This window comes from Xiphophorus maculatus, chromosome 10, assembly GCF_002775205.1.
Source record: "Xiphophorus maculatus strain JP 163 A chromosome 10, X_maculatus-5.0-male, whole genome shotgun sequence".
Lineage (NCBI taxonomy): Eukaryota > Metazoa > Chordata > Actinopteri > Cyprinodontiformes > Poeciliidae > Xiphophorus > Xiphophorus maculatus.
Window position 1 is genome coordinate 5,523,748 of NC_036452.1, and position 22,731 is coordinate 5,546,478.

Below are 22,731 nucleotides of genomic sequence, written 5' to 3' on the forward strand. Positions count from 1 at the left end.
AGTGGCACAGAAAAGTGGTGAATAAAAGAATCTGGTAGAGGAATGACTTGATTTAATTAAATTCCTGGAAATTATTTTCCATTGGCTTTTTTTTATTTCAGTTACAATCTGTTTAATTTTTACTTTGTAGAATTAACTAAAGAAACATCACATTGTTGTATTAAAGGTTTAATTTTATGTCCTGACCAAGTAAAAGACTGAGTGCTTCAAAACTGCTGATTCACTTGTGTTTTTAGCAGTTTTTTTTTTTTTTTTTTCTGGCTGTGACTTGCATTAGGCAACAGATCTGGATCTGGGAGCAAACGGTCAGGTTCATTACAGGCTTGTCAACCACCAGACGCTGTTTTCCATCAATGCCTCTGGAGCCATCAGGACTGCAGTCCCACTGGACAGAGAGGTCAGAGAAAGTCACAGATTTAGTGAACTTTAATGACTATTGGATTCAAAACAACTGAAAGATGTCACCACTTATTTTTTTTTAGCTGCAGTCTTAATTTTTTTTTTCCATGACTCTGTAACCTCGAAGGTGAAAGGTCACTATTTCCTGGTTGTTGAAGCCTCGGATGGTGCAGTGGACCCTCGGCGATCCAGGCTCACCCTCTCTGTGACTGTTTTGGATGTGGACGACAACAGCCCGATATTCTCCCAACAGTCCTACAACGTCAATCTACCTGAGAACAGCCCAAAGGACACTGTCATTTTACAGTTAAAGGTGAGTCTCTGGCTTGGCTGGAAAAATAAATTATGTCTAAGTTCATCTGAATAAATTAGAATATGACTGAAATCTTTATATATTTCAGTATTTCAATTCAAAAGCGAAAGCTTTCATATAACGTATATATACTAAATGCAGTGTGATATACAGTACTTCATGTGTTTGTTACCTTTGGATATAATTACTGACAGTTAAGGAAATATAAATTTAAACTACTTTAAAAATGTTAATCTTATATAAAATCAGTAAAAGGTTTTTAATACAGAAATGTCAGCCTCTAAAGCAGGGGTGGGCACTCCTGGTCCTCGAGGGCCGGTGTCCTGCAACTCTTAGATGTCTCCCTGGTCCAACACACCTGAATCCAACAGCTGAATCTCCTCCTAAGTGCAGTCAAGTTCTCCAGAGTCCTGTTAACGACCTCATTATTTGACTCAGGTGTGTTGAAGTAGAGATGCATCTAAAAGTTGCAGGACACCGGCCCTCGAGGACCAGGAGTGCCCACCCCTGCTCTAAAGGTTTGTCCATTTATTGTCCTAATTACTGCATCAGTGCTGCGTGGCCGTTAGGCAATCAGTTTTTGGCACTGCTCAGTAAGCGCCGGTTGTTTTACTAATGGCTTTTAGCGCATCTGGATTCTTGGAGCCGTTTTTTTCTTCTCTTCTTCTTGGAAAAATTCCTTGGATTCTTTATGGGGTTTAGGCCAGGTAACTTGTGCAATCTATCTAGAGTAGTTCACAATTTTGGGAGATGAATGAGCCTCTTGACTACTACAACAGTAAAGAGTCCTTATGAAAAGTATTCACGCTCTCTATGTTTTACCCTTTGAATTATCAATCAATCAAATACATTTCTATCTTATAATATATATATATATATATATAATAACTTTAGATTTTGACATTCAAAGGATGCCTATTAGGTGATTTTTTTGGAGGAGGGGAATTTTTTTGGCAAAAATGCCAGAAGTTTTTGATCATAATTTATTTATAAAAGCAATAAAATGGCAAATGATGCAGGTGGGGGAAGATAACTTCCATAAAGGCTGTATTATTGAGAAAAACAACTTCTAAAAATTACTGGCCCCTGACAGATTTAAAAATCAGTTTTTCAACTAATCTGAAGGTGACATTAATGAATTCTTCTTTCTGTAAATTATTCTGTGATTCTTTGATATGGAATAGCATAAACATATATTTGATTTAGCTATAGTTTTTTTTAGAATCAAGTCGTTATCCTAGAAGTGTTGAAACGATTTGTGACCCGTTTAAATTTTAGTACTATTTTTACTTTGACTAAAAGCTGCTCTAAATAATCCAACAAACTTTTTCAGCTTCATGATATTCAAAGTAAACTGACTGAAGATTAATGCCTTCATAAATCTAGTTCATAGGACTCAAAATAATGTTGCTTCAAATCAGTCTCTTAAATTTTCTATGAAATCACCAAAGTACTTACATTTCATATGCCAGGCAGCACTGGATATGTCGTAAAAGTCAAAGTTTCTGTGAGAGTTGTTGAATGATGGAAAATTGAAAAGGGCAGGGTTCCCTAAAGCAGCCCAATTTAAATACCTGCAAAAAAAAAGAGAGAAATTCGACATGGACCACCAGTGGAACACAAGAACATTAAAGGTTACTGCCACAGGCTCTTTGAATACACCACTAAAATAAAGAGTTTAATGAAAGCACTGTTTTAAAAATTAACCTGCCAAAAAATAAAAAAATAAATAAAAAAAATACCGTCACATAGCAGTGATTCAACCTTCTTTATTTTGTTTTTCTGAAGGCAACAGATGCTGACCTCATCTCCAACCTCACATATCGAATCAGAGCTGAAGGCCTGGATCCTGAGATAACACGGCTTTTCCGCATTGACCCCGTGACAGGGGAGCTGTCAGTTCTTAAGGTTCTGGACTTTGAAGCTCTGGCTGCCTCTGAACCCATGTACACTTTCACCGTAGAGGCTGTCGACGTGGAGGGAACAATGCCTCCTGGGCTCGCCTCGGTTACTGTCAGAATACTGGTGAGTACAGGAGTGTGTTCTCATATTTTTTCTCTGTCCAAGCAAAGCCCAAGAAGCAAGTAAGATTGAAAGACAGGAAAATGTAAAGAAATCAAGAACATACAAGGCCTCAGACCCCTTGAACTATTAGATATTTTGTCATATTGCAACCAAAAACTTCTAAATATTTCAGCAGGATTTTGCTTTTCTATTCTTTTTTACATGGCATCTCAGTGTGTCGGTGTCAACAGGATAAATTATAAGCTGTGCAATCCAGAAATCTGAAATGAAAAAAAAAAAGAAAGGCCTTTTGCATAACAGTCATAAGAAGTTCAGTTTGCAGTTTTAGAGATATGTGGTGGGGATAGCAAACGTGTCTGAAGGTGCTCAGATCAAACTAAAGATTAACTTTTTATTCTAGATGCGAAACTCTTTTTGGCAAAAAGTAAACACTGGAGGTTCCTTGAACACACCGTCCTCATGATGAAATATGCTAAGGAGATGCTTTGATGAGAAGATTAATGGATCTTAGCAGAGGGCAATCCTGAAAGAAACCCTGATAGAGGGTGCACACGATTTGAGACTGGTGGAGTTTACCTTCCAGAAGGATAACAAACTGAAACCTGTAGACAGAGCAACAAAACTGGCTAGATCAAAGTCCAGACTTAAATTCAGCTGGGAATCTGAAGTCAGGCTTGAAAATATCTTAAAATAACTTCCTATCCGACTGAGCGTCAGCTATTTTGCTAAGATGAATTGGCCATCTTTTCTGTTTCTGGGTGTGCGAAGCATTCAGAGACGTAAATCATAACGCATCTGTAACTGATGATCCTACCATGTATTTAGGGGGGCTGAATACAACTGGATGTCAATATTTTTTATCTTAGGTAAAGGTTTTAAAAACAAGGTAAGTTTCTGTCGTCTTCGCAGTTAAACACTATTTTGTCTTCATCATATAAAATCTCTAATATATTAAAGTTGAGCCCTGTAATGTGACAAGTGAAGAATTTCAAAGTATACTTTAGCAAGACAGTTGAGTATAATCAGCAAATGGTAGTTCTGAGAAAATCTTTTATTCATAGATTATAGATTAAGTATTCTAAAAATGGTTATTTCATTTTATCAAACATATTTTCTGGGGATTTTACATAAAATTAACAGGGACACTTTCATTACAGACAAATTCAGTGTCATTTTCTGTCCAAAAAGTCCAAGAAGTGCCTATTTAAACTTGTTCCGAAAATATTTTAACTCTGGCAAAATTAATTAAAAAATTGATCTCAGAACTCTAGCAGATTGCATTTAATCTTGGCTTCACTGCTTTCCCACACGGGTTAAAGTAGACAGTGTATCTGTTTTGCTAATTAAAACCTGGAGGCTGGTTCTACAAGAGATGAGTTTGACAACTGAAAGCTCTGCTTCCACTTCTGTTTTTAAATACTCCTGAAATAAAAAATAACCCAGACATCTGAGAACAAAGTACATTAATGGGAAAATATAATACTGTGTTTTTTTCATAAAGCTGAGATTGGTTGACTTTAAATAAGCTAAAATGTGTATATTTGTTCTCACTGCTACATTTTAGCATTTAGGCTTTTCAAGGTAAGGGGCATCCTGATGATACAGAACTGTTTTGGGAGGGATTTCTTTGACAAGTTAAGCAACATATTTTGATTACATTAAAGCATTACTCTCACTGGTACTGAAAACCCCCAAAATTTCAAATGATTTCACATTAAATGAATAATGTGAAAAGCATGTCAATAGACATAATCAATAACAAAGTAACGTATTTGCTTGAGAAAGAGAATAATCTTGTGTGCGGCCATTGGTCCAGTCTCCTCAGTGGTGCCAATCTCCTCCCAGTGCTCTGTTTCATTATGCCTCAGTCTAAAGTTTGGCAGACACTTGCGTCTGCACCTTATAAGATGAAACGTCCAGAAGCACTAGAAGTGCTGGTAGCCAAATAGGCCAAACCACTTCTAATTTGAAGGGGAATCACTTCAGAGATCTAAAAATAGATAATTCCCAAAGGTCCACAAAGATATTCAGACAAGTTAGAATTACACATGACATAAAAATCATGAAAAACATCAATATTATAAAATCAAATTAAAATCGTAGCTACAAAGCTGGATCACTCACAGAAACTCATTCATGCCTGTGGAATATACAGTAGTTTCTTCAAATCAAATATCCAGAATGCCTCTTTCTTTCTCCTGATAAAATCAATATTTTGGACTGGACTTAATGGCCTCAATGCTTATAAAGAGTAAAGGTGAGCTGCAGTGCTTTTCATTAATGTGTCTTGCAAGAGAACTGGTTAAATCATCTTGATAGAACTTCCATGGCCATTAATGCGTTCTTGCAGAGGACGGGATGGTTCTCCTATATGTATTTTATTGCATGGTTCCATCTTTATTCCATATAGACACTGAAGCCATTAAGTCCAATCAAAGAGCATCTGAGAATTTCTTTTTCTTCTCAAATCCCCCAACTGTGTGAGCTTTTCACCTTGCGTACAGTCCAAGAGGGGGTTCAGCCCCCCCACCCCCACCACCACCTTCATGAGGTGTCCCCAAGAGAACTGATCCCACGTGTGTTTTGATGTTTTTGGGAGTTTTTTGTAGTGTCAGCAACTGATCAAAAACGCCCATTTTTTTCCCTGTCGTACGACTGTGGCTGACTTTTTACCAGGAGACAAATGGTGCATAGAACTCTGCTGCATCCTGAAACGAGATAGACTAAACTGTGGGTCAGAAGTGCCACCAGTATATTTGTTGCTAATGTGACAACCACAGCTGATCTATCTCAGACTACTGAGTGCTGATTTGAATTTGTTTAAAAGGTCTGACTGACAATGCCTCACATTTTCTGTCAAAAGAAGCACGTCCCCTCAGACGAAACAAGTGTCATACACTGATATCAATCCGCTCCAGCTTCAAGCTGTCCCTCTTTGTTTCCTTCCTTTGGATGTTGCAAGGCAGCAGAGGTAGTACTCTGTATTTCTGATTGTATCTTGTATTCTGTCAATCAATATGCCTACATTTTGTTATACAGTTTGTGATGTCAGTCCTGTTTGGGAGGTCACTGTTTAAGACTGCACAGTTATAGAGAAATAAGTAATCTTTTGCCAAGAATCAGTGCATATTTTTATTGCTGCCATTTTGGTTTGGACAATAAAAATGATTAAAACCACTTTTAAAGCCCAGATGCATAGAAAATTTAAAAATATTGCAAATATATTCATACCCCTCAAATGTTTTATGCACCAAAATGTCCAAAAAATTACATTTATTTTTCTGGGATTTTTATGTGACTGATCGATACTAAGTAGGACAAAGTTTTATAGTGGAAGTAAAATAATAATTTTTTAAGTGTTTTGCAAATCAATCTGAAAAACGGTATTGAGCCCTACTCCAACCCTCTGGGTCAATACCATTCAAGAACATTAAAATGACAGATGCCAGTCTTTTGGAATCTGTAGAACAAGGTCTTTCACATTACATATAAAGTGTCTGTGAACAAAAGAATGAGTGGATGAATGAATGAAAATCCCAAGACATGACAAACATAACTGTGTAGTTATCAGTCTTGTGAGGGGAATGACAAACAAATTCCAGTCCTTTGAATTTAAAAACAAGGATCCCCACAGCATGATGTGCCACAACCTTGTTTTATAGAGAGGGTGTTTTTTTGTCAGGGTGAAGTAGAGAGTTGTTAATTAATTAAATCTGACCAGAACATCTCCGTCCTCGTAATTGGTAATAATTGTAAGATTTTTTTCAACATTGTGTGATACTGCCTTGATTTGTTCAAGTCAATGAACGGTTCACCACAGAGAAGCACTTCGGAACATGTCGGACATTTGGTAACTCAGTTAACAAAAACTTACTAAAGTTCAAGTTCACATCGTTCCCTTGTAAAGTTTCATTCACAGTTTTCTCACAGATCTGTTTTGCTTTTCTTGAATCTCTTTCCAGGATATGAATGACTTTGCTCCCTCATTCAGACAACCCGTCTACAGAGGCATGGTTGCTCCTAATGCTGTCAAGGGAACCATTGTAACCACGGTGATGGCCAACGATTCTGACCCTGCGGTGAGTGTTTGCAGCTGCTCATATTTAATCAAACTATTTTCCTTCTCTTGCTCTTAAAATTGTGCATTGGAATGGAATGATACGGGATAATGATGCTCAGCTTCAGTCCATAAAAGTGTGTTTTGAATCTGTATCCTTTTCCCTTTTGGAGCCTTACTCTCTTTTCCCCCCCGTCTGCTCAGCAGTGGTTCTGTTAACCAAGTTTTTTTTGTTTGTTTGTTTATTTTGTTTTTTAATCCGAAGCATCCATTATAAAACTTATTTGGCTTGTAAAATAAAGAACCAGCTTACTTTAGAGTGTTTATTTAGAGTAATTTGAAATTTGGCGCAGATCGGACAAGCTGCAACAAGAGTTTGATCATTTGAAATTAGTTTTTCTGATGTACAGAATAATTAGTTAAAATGCAGATCTGTGTTATGCAATGCGCTGTGAAAAAAAACCAACCTAATTTTCATAGAATCCTGAAAGCAGCCGCTGGGTGAGTTTTAAAATCACCTATTGAATAAATGTTTATGAAAAAAGGCCAGACTCAAACACAAAGTTTCCTTACTTTGCATTTCTAAGTCTCTGAACTTATTTTTTTTATTTTCACATCTGTAAGCAAAATCTTCTCCCGCAATGTTTCGCCATGTGCCTCTTTAAAAGCTTCACTTCCTTTGAATTATATGCTTGCTGTCCTCTTTCATCAGCTGAATTGATTCAGAGTGCAGGTAGAAGCATCAAAGTAAATTCTCTTGAGCCAAAAAACATCATTATACTCTCCAGGTTTTACAGTTTAAAGTACTCCCTCAGGCCCAAACTAAGTTCTAATAGCATTTTTTTACTATATATATACTGTATGTCTTGATGCAAATGTCTTTTGTTCATTGCAGATTCAAAATTTACCTCAGAAGAATAAATGCTTTCAAGAAATTGTCTGTTGGGATCACAAAAATTGTACATTGTGTCACTTCAAGCGTTCATTAACTACATGAGTTTTTAGTGTATTTTATTAATAAAATTGCTACCCTGAATCATTTAATATGATTGAATGACATGTTGCGTGTAACCCCTAGTTACACGGGATAAAGATGTTTTAGTAGACACCACAGTGCTGCAGTTAATAGTTAAAAGTTTTACAAAACCAAGTTGAATCTTTGACTGGACGTTTTCCTTAATCATCTTGAACTTGGGGAAAAATGAGGAAATTAAAAAAACATATTCAATAGCACCACTAACATTCTTCAACATCGTTTTAAAGACACACACACACCCACACACATCATGCACATATCATGCAGACACCCACATAAACACACATAGTATGTCTTTCTATTTGCACAAGGACTTTCTATTGACTTTCATTCACTGTTCATTCATTTCTATAGACAGAATGTTTCAAATGTGTGCAGTTGCTAAAATGTGTCAAAAATATATTTTTTCAGCGTAGAGTTGTTTGTTTTGCACAGTCATTGAAATAAAGCTGTATGACATTATTATTCATTCCTGTGGACCTTTAATATGGAAGTGAACATTTTACACTTTATTTAAAGCTGACTCTATGATATAGCTGATATTTCTAAAACACCTTTCACATGCCTAAAAAGCTCCCCGATGTAGTTATTGGTAAAATGTGTAAGTCTTTGTGTAAATCTAGCTTTTATTGCTGTAGCAAATTCTCACACTGAATTATTTGCAGAAATAATTTTAGTTTACTGAATATTATTTAACTGAACATTGATGTTTTTTTTTTTTTTTATCATGTTCGTCTGAATTTTTGTCCAGAAGTGCCAATGAGAATTTTGCTATTCTCATCCGCAAAATAAGAGTAATACGCTCAATCAGTTTAGCGTGTCTGCTTTGATTTTGCCTTACTCGGTTTGCATTTTCAAACACTTTCAATTTTTTTTTTCCAACAATTTCTACACTCTTTTTTAATCTGCCTCACAAAATAAATATTAGCAGAACTGCGTGTGTTGAAACTTCGGCATAGAAATAGATGTAAAATGTTTTTCTATTTGCCACCATTCTGTGTAAAATTACTCATGCTGCTTATTATCTTTAACACTTTGGAGGTTAATTTATGACTATTAAATCTTGAACCCCAGGTGTCCAGAATGGTACTGGGTGTGTTTATTTTCAATCATTAGTATTTATATTTAGGGACAGCGTGACATTTAGCACCACTGCAAAAGCCATTTCTCTTCCAATGCTAAATTATGGTTCAAGAAATATTTGTCCGGCTAAGCATAAAAGAGGCAGTTAATCATCTACTGCAGAACCCATCGACATTACATGTGCTCTGATTTTCCTTTTTGCAGGGAACCCCTGCAGGTCTAATTCGCTACAAGGTGGACCAGGAGGCCTATCCTTACTCTGCCAGTATATTTGATGTAGATAAAGAGAAAGGTCATGTGGTTACCAGAGTAAATCTTAACGAGGAACCCAACTTAAAGTTCCGAGTGAGTACATACACCGTCTCTTTTGTAAAAAACAAAATGTTTAAAGTGATGTGCTTTTTAGAACTGAACTAAATTTGTCCATATGGTGTTTTTTTCTCATTACGCTTGTACAGGAAGGAACATTGAGGTTGTCAGTTGCAAATGGGAAACACTTAAATTCGCCCTTACTTTTCAATTAATTTCTTCGTGATTCAAATCTGTTTTAAAGTGCAGCAATAATATTTTGTAGCAAATAAAAATGACTTGCAAAAGTATTCACAAGCTTGAATTTTACATTTTGCCCCACTACAATCAGAAACTTCAGAGGTATTTTTCTTTATAAAATCTCATTGTCCATAAATAGTTAACTTGTATTTAATTAGTATTGCAATTGTAAACCTGCTAAGATGTGGTTATCCACCTGAATTTGGTTGGCCTTTGATTGAAGTAGAAATACGGTTTCCTCTGAAGACGTCCTTAAGACGAGTCATTTTACTTTGTTTGTACCTCTGTGTTTACATTCTGGATCGTGACTGAGGAAAAAGAAAATTGTTGCAGAGCTGTGACTAAATCTCATTTAACAGCATATAAACTAATTAGCTAATGGTGTCTCAGTTTTGGGTTTCTTTGAGCACTTCTGCACCGTGCAAGAGCAAACTGTGTAATATAATATACATATACAACTAACTTAAATCAGCTGAGACCTAGCAAAGCTTTTAACTGCCACATAAGCCAAGTGCATGTATCTTCAAAATGTTATGAGTTAGGAACGTTATATAGAAATGTAAAAACTTCAATAGGAAAGTAAGCCTTTTCTGAGTTGAGTACTGATTGAGTCAGGGCTTCTCCTTTGGGTCTTGTTAACATTAGTTACCACCAATTAAATGAAAACAAAGAAAGTCTATGCGAGCAGAAAAATGGTTATGCCAGAGGGAAACATATGGGATTATATAGTCATAACCCACTCTGTCTTCATCTGCATGCATCTCTGACAGCTGGTGGTGGTGGCCTATGATCATGGCGAGCCTGTGAAAGAGAACACGACTCTGGTGGAAATCACAGTGCTTCAGCCCTCTGTTATCCCCGTGTTCACTCGAGAAGAATACAGGTACGCTCTCACACACGCAAACACACATCGAGTGTTTTCTTGTCATCTGAATGTTTTATGCGGCAGCTGCTTGGTTGTTTTGCGAGAAGCACTTCAGTGGAAAGAGAAGAACATAAATCTCAATTACACAAAGTTAACACATTTGAGCAGTTTTGAATGGTGCACAGTTCACTTACAAAGAACGTGTTCTTCTCATTAAATATGGTTAAACTGAATTTATAAAGATGTGACTGACAATCACAGACATTCACTTGTTAGAAGCGACTTGAAAAACTTTATTTTTAACTTTCCTCTTAAGGATCAAAAGCAAACAGGATTGCCTCATCTAAATATCTTGCATTGCAATTTTCCACATTGTCACAACAATAAACTTCAATTTAAATGGGACAAAAGTTGAAAACTCTTGATGATATATATTTCTGACTTGATAAGCCAGACAACTCACTTTTGCCTGCACACCTTCCAAGTCATACCTGTTGGTGAGGGGATAATGCAATATAATGTAAATAAACTGCCTTTGTTAACACCTTAAGGTTTGGGGACAGCTTGTTTGTAGAGTGCCAACATTCAGATGACTATATCTTCCTCTTCATTTTGTTCTGTTTTGTTTACATCATTAGTAGGCTTGGAATCCATAATTTTAGAATCTGTAAATAACTGAAAACATAAAGTTAATGGAGATGTATGGAACTAAACACAGGAAAACCCTGAAAGAAAACCTGCTAGAGGCTGCGGAAGACTTGAGGATTAAGTGGAGGTTCACTTTCCAGCAGGACAGAAACTCCACACACACAACCAGCGCTAGAATGGACGGCCATAGATCAAATCATATCCATTATGTTTGAATGGCCCAGTCAACATCCAGTTCTACTGTGCTTGAGCAAAAAGAAGCATTCAGTTGCAGTTGCAGTGAAATTAGCCTACAATGAATTCGGTGGTTTAAATGCAAATGCACAGTGCAAGTTTCTGATTTTTATTTGTAAGCAAAAAAGTAACTTTTCCGGAGTTGAGGAAAGTTTGTAAGGAATGTCTTGTTAAAATAAAAAGCAGGAATAAACCTGGGATCATGCTTAACATTTAGTTAGTTTAGTTGTTTAATTCAGTTGTGATTTACTCATTGTATATCTGACACAAATGAGTTTCTTAAAAAATGAATACTTTGACTTTTTCATGTTTTGAAGCATGAACTAAGTTAACAAAAATGGTCAAAAATCATTTTGCACAGATGTAAAAAAAAAGATACGTTTTTGTTTGATCTAAGTGAAAACGCCTTAATCACTCTTCTGTCAACAATCCATTCAATCTTTGTTTTTGCACTGTCAACAGCCTCAGCAATTACATGTCACAGACACAGTAACTATTAATTTATGACACTCTAAGCCAATGTGGCAAAACAAACATAAGCTCCCTCCCTCCCAGTCTTAATTCACACTCTTTCAGTTAGCTATTGGATTCAGGAGGGATCAGCTCGGGTTTTCTTGTGTGTGTTTAGATGCAGATGTAAAAATGGGCTATAATCTCGTGCTATTATCTCCTTTTATCTGTCTATCTGTCTGCTTTCTTTAGTTTTCACAGAATGAAATTGGTCTGAGTTATTGTTCTTGTTATCAGTGTGTTAATTCTCTTTTGTAGTGCCTGTTTCAATTTACATTGCCCGTCAGACAGTACATACACTTTCACTTCTTATGTCTTTCTCCACCATGTCTCATATATGAATTTGTTGTGGCTTCTACTCACTTTAAGCAACATGTCGTCTGAATCAGATGAAAAGGGCTTCTCTGTTGTTTATCATAATAGTGTATCTAAAAATTGTTCAGCCATTCAAATTGCTAAGCAGGTGTTTATATAAATCTAATGAGCTTGTTTGTTAAATCCAAACGTCTTAAGAGCAATGTGTTTAGCACAAGGCAGCATTAAAATCTTCCTGGCTTCAAGAACAACAAAGAAGTGTCACAAAGATGCTGCATTTATTAATGTGAAACATAGCTTTAAGCCATGGAAAAGTGTGTGGGCATATTTGTGTGGAGTTCAGTATGTATTACCTTCATGTTTTATTTCTCTCCTTTTGATCATTTCTCATAACCCAATAAAGACACATTCTCAGTTCAAAAGCATAACAAATGTGTTTTTATATTATTATTTGATGCTTGTGAATTGCAAATATCTCTTTCTGGGGGTGGTGTTTCTTTTGTATGTTTTTTTGTATCTCTCATTGTGTATTTTTGGCCTTCTCCTGTGATATGTGTTTGGTTGCATTTTAATGTTCTTGCACTTCACTCTGCATTCATGCAGAATGTTTTGGCTTTGGTTTAATTTCTTTATGGTTTTCGAGTAATTATTAACACTTTTAAAACTAGAACCACTATTAGCACAGGAAGTTTGTTTCAGAAGCGTTACGAAAGCAACAGCAATGGAAATTACACTTTGTATGACTCCAAGAAAAGCTCATGCAGGCAAAAAAAAATAATAATAAAATGCTATTTGCTGTACCACTATCACAAGGGATAAAAATAAAAGTTAATACACCTTAGACTAAGTTTTAAATTGTTTTTCAAATAAACAAGACAACTTTAGTATTGCAGCATTGCTAGGCATTACAAGAAGTAACAGTTTAAACTTTTGAAGGCCTTTTCTTTAACAAAGCTTGGGATTGCTAATGATCCAGTTATTGCAAAAATCTTGCTACTGATAATCACTTTATTAATCAAAGTAATTCATGCTAGTATTCTGTAATAACACATTTTTGAAACAGCAGATTTTGATTAAGCAGCTGTTTAATTGAGCTCAGTTATCTTATATTTTTACCCCCCAAAATGGAAAATGTACAGCTTTACCAAGAGTGAATGTAAAAATGTTCACATCCAAGGTAAAGTTTTATGTGACATAAAAATCAATTTTCATGATTATTATGACTTGCATTGTATATAATTCAATAAAGAAACAAATCTGTTTTACTGAAAATCACACACACAAAAAAGAATATTGCATTAATCTGGTTGCTTATAGGTGTGCACCTTACACTTAACCAACCTTAAACTGGTTGTTACCAAGCAACAACATAGTTTAGAAATCAGGAGAAAGGTATAAAGATCAGAGTAAATATAGTTATCAACACGTTGGAGAAAATGGAGACACAGTGCTACAACTTTATGTTTCTCTGTTTTGGATCAAATGAAAAGGCAGAAAATTATATAGGGAGGTTCCTAATAATCCAAAAGAGTAACAAATAAAAGCAACACAGAAATCACCAAAAGTACACAATGCCCACAGTAAATTTAGCTGAAAACAGCACTGAACCACAACTTTTGGAAGTTAGATAGGAAATTACACCTTAAAGATTGTATTAATATTTCTCATATCACCCCATTCCTAAAAAAATGACCTAAACTGATTTTGGCAACAACAAAAGAATAAAATCACTGCCATCTTTTTCCCAAAAGATAATTTAGGCAAAAAAAAAAAAAAACTTTGGCAAATAATGACTTAGGCCATTATTTTAGGAAGATGACGATATGTAGTATATAGGGCAAGCCGTGCAGATGGAGAATATAAATATGTGCAGCTTCTCATAGATTTTATTTTATAACACCAGATAATAGTCAGCACTAATGGCCGGCGCAAAACAATGGGGAGAATATTTTGGCTATTATATTTTTTATGTGCAATTATACATATAAAAAATAAAATTTTAAAAGGAGAGTATTTTATTGCAATTTCTAGCTTTGCTGTTTATTCCATACCCAATACAGACTTCACTTCAAGCACTATCAACATATATGTTTCTACTACTGCCAAAGCGTTTTTCAGGATCAGACATGCTTTATGTGACTGGGATGGAGTTCAAAAGATTTGTGGATGCAGCTGCATTGATGCACCAGTGATACAGCCAATTCTCTCTGCTGAACACAGAGACTAAGCACCAGTCAGCCGTAGCTTTGGCTCTATTTGCTGTTTGTGCATTTTCAGTCTGTGGGTTGCTCATATAGTGAAAAAGCTAATAAGCCGTGAAAGATGTTGTGTTAAATCATTGCTGCAACTGTGTTTAGCCTGAGCTCCCTTTTCTCCTCTCACTGTAAAGGGCTTGTTGCACCTGCAGAATCAGTATGCAGGCAGCGTCGCAGATGCATGCATAATTATGAGCAACCATAGGAAATGATCAACAGGAGGTTAAGTGAACAGTAAGGAAATACTGAAATATCATTGAAAGCCCTTTTCTTTTTTTTTCCATGTATGCATACATTAAAAATGTGTGGATTTTTTTTTCCTTTATTCAAGTGTTTGCACACAGCCACAGGTCCTCCCTGTCATCAAACATCTTGTAACTGCACACTTTAATTAATCTAATTAGAAAGTGTGATGAGGGCCCAAAATGTTTCAGACATTCAACGCCTTGTTTTATTCTTTTTTAGCAAGAAGTAATATGATCAAACATGGAAATACATTGCTGTGGCTTACATCATTGCACAAAGAGATAACAAAGCAGATTATCACGAGAGATTAAGAAAAAATTGTTATTAATCCAGCTTCTGAGCATGGATACACTATATGCACCAAGTACATCGATAACAGTCATGTTTGGCTGCCATCAGAGTAAATAAAGTATTAGAAAATGTAGGATTGGAATGCATGCATGCATTACAGTAACTATTGGTTATTTGTTTCTTTGCTGGAGCACCAAAATTGAAATAAAGACTAAATCTTTAATCTTGGTCTGGGAACAGACAGAATAATTTTGTCAACTTCTGCTTTGCATTATTACAAAAGTAAATGAAGATGACTGAAATATTCAGATCCAGGCTCTTCATTGCTTTGCTTTGCACAGTTCATGATCAATTTTTTTATTTCAGGGTTTTAGGAAGCAAAAATGACTCAACGTTTGTTTTTGTTGCCAGTTTGATGCAACAAAAAATGCTTTTCTTGTGACTGAAACAGCAGATCCATCCTATGCAGTTACAGGTTGCTTTGAGGTATAATCTTTAATGATGTAGTTATCTTAAGATTTTTTTGTCCTTCCTATATGTACAGTCTTTAGAAAATGTGGAATCAAAGCACGAGGCAGACATGCAGCTATAATTACAAGGTCAAGTATACATTGGGACCAGATCCATTGCAACACCAGGAACATAATATACTCATTTTGTTGAATATGTTCACACACACACACACAAAATAGTTCAAAAAGCTGTAGAATTTTACTGTTTTCAAGTATTTGTTTTTTTTCTGCACTTTATTAACAAAGTAGATTGAACCAAACACATGCAGAAACAAACAAGCCTATCAACCCAGCAGGTGGAAGCAACTTGGAGCAGGTTTTTTTTTGCATCACATTAGTTAATATTTTACTATAGAAGTTAAAAGACTATATGGATAGCATTGAAGGTCTACATGTGATGCTGCAGATTGTGAAAGAGTAAAATAATCTCCCTGATTCATTCCGATAAAAGCATCTGTTAAAGTCAGATAATAAAATCATTACATGTAATCTACAGAAACATATTATGTCTATAAAAAGCATCAAATACAACTTAGTAAAGACTTTGAAGAGGTCATAAAGTTCTGCAGAATAGGTGTCACCAACTCAATGACTGTATTATCTCACAAGCGTCTACTGAAAAGGAATTTGCATGCTGTATTAATTAACCCATTGATAACGTTTTTAATTGCGTCCTTAATCATACAGATACCCTGTCTGCACTTATGAATATTCACATATTTTGTTATCTTCAATGCTTTCCATTGTTCCAGCTGACAATTGTCAATTTGTTTATTAATCAGGCTAATACTTATTTGATCACTTGTAGACACTCACAGACTAAGCTTTTCTTAAGATTAATATTAATTTAAATATTAATATTAATAAGATTAAGATTTACCCATCTTAAATTCATGGCGATTTAAGAAAGTGTTAAATGATGTAGCTTTAAGAGCTATTGATATAGCTGTCATACTTAGGATATCAAGCAAATAATTGTAAGCAAAGTCGTGCGTGAAGCAGGTGGTGTAACAGCTCCTTCACAGAGTGTACAACCTTAGAAATTAATGACAAAAAACAGCATCGTTTAGCAGCAATTTTATGTATTAAGTTTTATTATTTTTCAAGCTCTAGAGGAGCATCTTTGCCTGTTGTCATTTGACCATCTGTGACAAATACATTCAGGAATTTGAAGTTTCAGTGCCTTCAGCACATCAAGGATGGTCACCAGAGAAAGATCCACTAATAGAACCGGGAATCAGAGTTTCTTTAACATTAACGTTAGTCAGACACATGACAATATTTTTAAGTTATCTCTCATGTCAGATCTCCAGTTTCATCAACCGTTATGCTGCTGGGAAAAGAGAGACGTGGTCAAATGGAGAACTCCTGCTGGATGAAGAAAAACAAAAAAATTGGGGGCAGTAACAGATGTCCAGAAATCGGAAACATGCCAATTTTTTTTTTGCCCTCAGTTTCCTCTCACCATCTCCTAGCCGACATTTTACACTGATGTTACTCCCTCCAACCTGTTTCCTTTCATCATTCAACCTTCCCACACATCCCATTTCCACTTTATCCATGGAGAGCAATTCCTGTTTTCCACATCTGCCGTACCACAAGGTCTTTCTGAGTTTAATTTCATCATCTTCACCAGTTTTAGAGGATGTTCGAGATATTCTCTCTGTGGCTAATCGCTGAGTTTGTGACTGAGCAGACCACATACAATCGGTTTCCACATGCAGACGCAGCAGGTTTCAGCAGCTTTCTCACTTTTAACTAAAACTCCCCTTACACTCCTTCTGTTCCTGCAATCCTGTATTTATTTGCATATGCACAATACTCTCTAACACCCACTTTGATTGGAATCCAAGACACAGATGAATAAAAAGTTTTCAAATTATTTCTTTTTTTTGATGTGGCATAAACACATTTTCAGTGGAGGAAAAAAAAAATCTCGTTAATAAATAATAATTTTAACAAAATTACTGAAGTCTGCTATCAATTATTTTTTCCTAGATCTTTCTACCTTGACAGCCTTTTGTCTTTTCTAATAATGTTTAACAAGGTTGGAACGTACAGAGAACAGAACCTTTGACTATTCTCCTTTGAACAGTCTCTCTATGTCCTCCAGATGCCTTGATCCTCTCTGATGCTCTATTCTCATGAGTGACAATTGGTCATAATACTCTGATAATTATCCTGCTAAAAGATCAGTACTGTGTCAGTTCATCCTTGACAGGAACTTGTTCTAAATTAAGTTAATTCACATTAAAGCCATTTCATTTGTTACTGTTCCAACTAGAAATAGTTTTCTTTCGCCTGTCGCAAATTGTCTGAAATAAAATGATAGAAGTTAGAACCTTAACGCATTCATTTTGATTAATTGAGCACAGAAAAATAAGCCATCCAAGAAATTTATCCATCTAATCACACTGTGGAACATTAAACCCGTATGCCAACTGAATTAGCGTTTAAATTAGTACATATGAGATGTCCCACTTTACAGAAATTAAGCATACAATCTGCAAACTGTATAGGGCTTTTCTCTGTTATGCGTCTGACTGGTGGGTGGTGGGAGCACAGAATGCTGCGCTGTTTAAATGAGAGTGTAATGTAATGAAACAGTGCTGAATAACGAGTAAAAGAAGGTTAAACACTGCTTTTCAGAGTAAACGTCACAAATTTTTTGCCACAGAACCCCAACATTTAAAATCTAAAACCAGAGGATATCTGCATTGCATTGAGACCTACTGATGAGCTGCAGAAAAAAAGGTAAACATATGTCATTGTTGCTATGCCAGCAGGCTTTCAATCAAGCAAGGTTTGTGTTTTTACTGCATTGCCGTTGGGCTAATTATGCTGTGTTCAAACTGAGAGTTGAGGCATTTATCAAAATATATTAATTTTGAGGATTTAAGTCACAATTACAAGCAACTTATAAATGTTGTTTGTAAATGCAACATTTACAAGCAACAGTTATATGCAGTTAATATGAAAAAAAAACAACTTCAAGCTACGTAGCTCATAGGAAGCTCATATGTGGGGTTCTGTCAGATGAGCGGAGTGAGTTAAGAAATAGGATGCAGGCAAAGAGAGAAGTGCATTGGGGGCGCAGAGAAGTACAAAACAATCTTTTTCTTTCAAACACATAAGAAATGCATCATTCCTCATTTTAGATTATGATAGGCAGAGTAAAAAAGTGTGCACAAATTATTTTGAATTTGTTACAATAGCACAACACTTGGCAACAAACTGTTTACAAGATCAATCTCAGATCAGAAGCAAGTGAAGAAAGGATGAGGCACAAAGTTCTGCAATATCAGAGGTTGATGGAGGACGCTGGAAAGAATTGTTTGACATGTAGTGCTAGTAAAGGAGGGAAATAGGGGAAAGGAAAGAACTGCAATATAGAAGTTTGAAGGGGAAAAAAGAAGTGGCATCACTGTCAGCATAGAGCATTTCAAAAACACATTAAAGTTGACAGGCAGATAGGCAGACGCACACAGACAGATCAACATACTGCATGATAAGTCTTTAAAATGGCAGATGAGCTGACAGGCTGACAGATTGAAGTAGATTAAGCAAACAAGCAGACAAGTAGGTGAAATTTTGAATAGAGAACTGTGCTGATGCAGATGGACAGGAAGATTTACAAAAACTGAAATTGACAGGCAGAGGTAGACTGACACTCTAAACATGACAAGCACCGCCCGGAGTCAGTGCTGAGGCAGGCATCTGTGCAGTCACACATGAAGACATCTTTCACAAGTTTTGATTTCCTGTTTGTCAGCTTTCAGTTGGATGAGGACTTCCTGTTTTTCAAACAATGTGGAGCAACCTCAAGAATGTAATAAAAGTCCAGTGGAAATACAAAATGACATTGGGCAAAACTGCTGCAGGTGAACAACACTCTCGCTCTACCAGATCAAACAACTTGCATGCTTCTAAAATATATTAGGCCTCCAATGTGAATGCCTCAAAGCTTGCAAAATAGCAAGTGTGGCATGAATGCATAAATCTCCATTCCTGCAGCTTTTTGTGACCTTAAACCAAACTTGGTGAAAAGAAAGGCGTGAGAAGGGTGATTCATACTCCTCCATCTTTTTCGTTTGAATAGGTGGTTGTTGAGCGTGCTTCCGTTTTTTTCACTGGCCTGTGACCGACGCACTGGCATATTTCTTGCCTTTGATCCTAAAATTATCAAACTAACAGATCAAAGGAAAACTCTGAATGGGCTTCTTAAAAATGCGTAAGGTTCTTGTAATGACAGATTCCTTCATGACATGACTAGACTGCATATCTTCACTACATTAAATTGTCAGTGTCAAGTTTTGTGTTCTTGGACTTAACTTGTTGCAGTGACTGAAGTTTAGTTCCAGTAAAGAGCAAAGATTAGCATGTAAAATGTTTAGCAATATTTGAAGTTTGCACAGAAACAAAGCCTGGTAAGTAGAGCAATTATTCATTGGATTTAATAATAAAATGTGTTGTTTGCTTCATAAAAACGTGCATGTAATGTGACAACAATCATGTTTCTAAATACCCAAAAAACTAAATTTTAGGATTCCGGTAATTTAACCATCTTTTTCATACTTAATGGAAATATAACTGTTAAGACCCATTCTTAAAGTTGGGTAAACTCTCTCCCTTCTACTTATTTCCTGGAACATTGCATTAAAAATGCATGTATTGTAAATATAATGAATACTTCATTATGACGGTTGTGAATTTAAACCCAAAGGGTCTGGCATATGCACCAATATAAACATAGTGTTGCTTGATTATACCAATTACATTGAGTAGACTAAGTAGACTGCTAGACAGAATTTAGTGCTTGTGATCTGCAACATTTTTAAAAATTTAAACACTGGATTTGATGCTTTCAGGAAAGTGATCATTAAAAAAACAACAGCATACGATAAACAACAATGCAACCAATCCACACAGTCTACTGGAGCAATCTTCATTGTATGTATGTGGTTTATAGTGACCAAAATATGTTTTTACTTTGTGTTCATGAATCACATTTCAGAATACCTGTTAAATTTGTAACATTTAAAGGAATTGCACTTGTGTTGTTTGGAATTATACAACGTCTAATGTGAGGTTCTATTTCTCTTGAGTGAACTCTAAAAGAATATTTGTTACATACTCCTCTTGACCCACAAAAAGAAAAATATTTGACTAGAAAGAGAAAAAAAAATCAAGATGGAGGCATTCCACCAAACCTCTGTCCAGATCTTTTTCTTTAGCTTATGTACGAGATTCTAAAAATTGACCTTTGGTATGACTTCCCTGTCAACTGCAACAACTGTTTATACCATCCATTCAAAAGAGATTCAATACGGAAAGGCACGCAGACACGGCATGTGGCTTGTTAAGTTAGTTGCTGTTAAATTAGACGCCTTTTCCTTCTTGAAAGAATCAATGAGGAGCTGCTTGAAGAAAACTTAATTGACTACTGAGTCATGAGTTCACAGCTAATCCAACATTGTTGTTAAATTACTTCCAAATGAGCCCCACCTTCGACTCATTACCTGATTCAAAGGATTGTTACCAGGAGAAGATCCTCAATCTTTTTTGTCCAGTCGTACTTGTCATTGATGCTCTAAAATATTTCAAAACAAAGAAAAACGGAAGTCGGTAATGAGAAATTGTACCAAGACTGAGAGCAGACAAGAACAAAAGACTTAACAATAGCAAAACGATCATATTTTAATGCATTTTCAGATCTTTCGTCTCCTAAGCATGAAAGGAAAACAAATAAAGATACTCTGTAATAATTCATACAGAAAGATAAATAATTTAGTACACTTGGAACCAAAAAAAAAGAATAAAAAGGATGATTTATGTTCTAAAAACAACTCAGTCTTTAAATGCATAGTAGCAACAAAGAGAATAACAGTTGTGGATATGAGAGGTAGTCATTAATTTTCTTGTATGCCCAAATTTAAAGGAATGTCAAAGAAAAATTTTAATAACAAAATATATGCTGTTTCAACACCAAAATAAATATTTGTCCTGTTAAGTTCAGCCTATAATGCAACTATGATCTTTTCTTTTTTTCATCCCAAAATAAATGTCTTTCACTAAACTCATTAGTGTCACATAAATAAAGCATCAAGGGAAATATGAAAATGTTAGAAATATTATTATTGATACTAACGGAATCTCCAGGTACGTGTATACCTTCTGATTTCAGACCTTTGGTTAACAGTTACAGCAGTACTATGCTGAGAAGTTAGGAAGATAAGACATAAAAAACCTACATTAAAATTAAAATCAGGTTTGGGGATAAAAAAAAAATTAAGAAAGTAAATAAGTGCATTTTAATGAATTAGCATAAGATCAGAAGCTCTTTCTTTTGGATTTTGAGATGCTTCTGGCGATTTAGTGGCAGCGAAAGATGGTACACTTGCTCCTCTACAGAACTGCAGCACCTCAAAGAAAGGTAATTTATTTCACTAATTCAACTCCGAATGTAAAACTCGTTATATAAATTCATTACACACGGAGTGATATATTTCAAGTGGTGTTTCATTTTATTTTTTTGATGATACCGACATACTGCTAATGAAGGACACTCTCAAGCAGCTTGGATTCTGCGCCTCTCCACTCTTTCTACAGACTCTGGATTCTTAAGTATATAAATAAAAAGCTAACTTAGCTTTCATTGGAACAAGACTTTGTAGCTTTGAGCAAGAGAGCTGGAACGTTCTTTTTCTGCTTTGACCAGGTGAAATAATTTTGAAACATTGATTCTACATTCAGAACACACCTTCTGAATCTCCCACAAATACTTGAATGGACTTTGCTTCACAGTCAAATATCTCTGTTGTTTGTGTAACTCTTTCTTCCACATTTTTACATAACGTTCAAATTTTCAGTAATATGCTTTATGCATATTGATGAACAGCCAGCTTCTTTAGTGATAACCTTTTATGTCTTGCACTCCTTGTAGGAGGTTTCAGAGACCTTTCTGCTGGACAACAGTAATAGGAAGGAGGATTAACATAGAGAGGTCACAATGGGTTGTGTAAAAGAGACACGGTGCTGTGAAAGAAATATTTACTAAAAATAAATCTTTTAAGTCACTGTGGAGGAGCTGGATCTCAATCGGGCTTGAGTCCAAACTTTGACTACATCACACCAAAGCCTTTACTGTCTTTTTTTCTGAGCCATTAAGAAATGCAGTTGATGGTGTGTAAATGTTGTGCTGCATATCCCAAATGTGCTTGAATTTAAGGTCACAAGGACAAATTCCTTCAGGATTTTATGATAGAGAGCAGTATTTGGAGTTCCTTTAAAAACAGCAAGTTGTCCATGTTCTGAAATATCTGAATTTCCCCAGAACATCACACTACTTGTGTTTCATTTAATGAAACATTTAGGTTTGACATAAAAGATCTGA

General features: G+C 35.6%; 1 protein-coding gene across 3 annotated transcripts in view; it reads left to right on the forward strand.

Moving 5' to 3' along the window:
* Nucleotides 1-22,731, forward strand: part of LOC102228210 (protocadherin-15-like) — a 295,528-nt gene that overhangs the window by 215,110 nt on the left and 57,687 nt on the right. For 2 of the 3 annotated variants that reach the window (XM_023340889.1, XM_023340890.1), the window contains exons 26-31: nucleotides 278-397; nucleotides 527-712; nucleotides 2,501-2,737; nucleotides 6,700-6,816; nucleotides 9,118-9,258; nucleotides 10,233-10,345. In XM_023340889.1, coding sequence (XP_023196657.1) covers nucleotides 278-397; nucleotides 527-712; nucleotides 2,501-2,737; nucleotides 6,700-6,816; nucleotides 9,118-9,258; nucleotides 10,233-10,345 — 914 coding nt within the window. Of the gene's footprint in view, nucleotides 1-277; nucleotides 398-526; nucleotides 713-2,500; nucleotides 2,738-6,699; nucleotides 6,817-9,117; nucleotides 9,259-10,232; nucleotides 10,346-11,045; nucleotides 11,468-22,731 lie in introns of those variants that run through there. The other variant, XM_023340891.1, reaches the window with a different exon arrangement.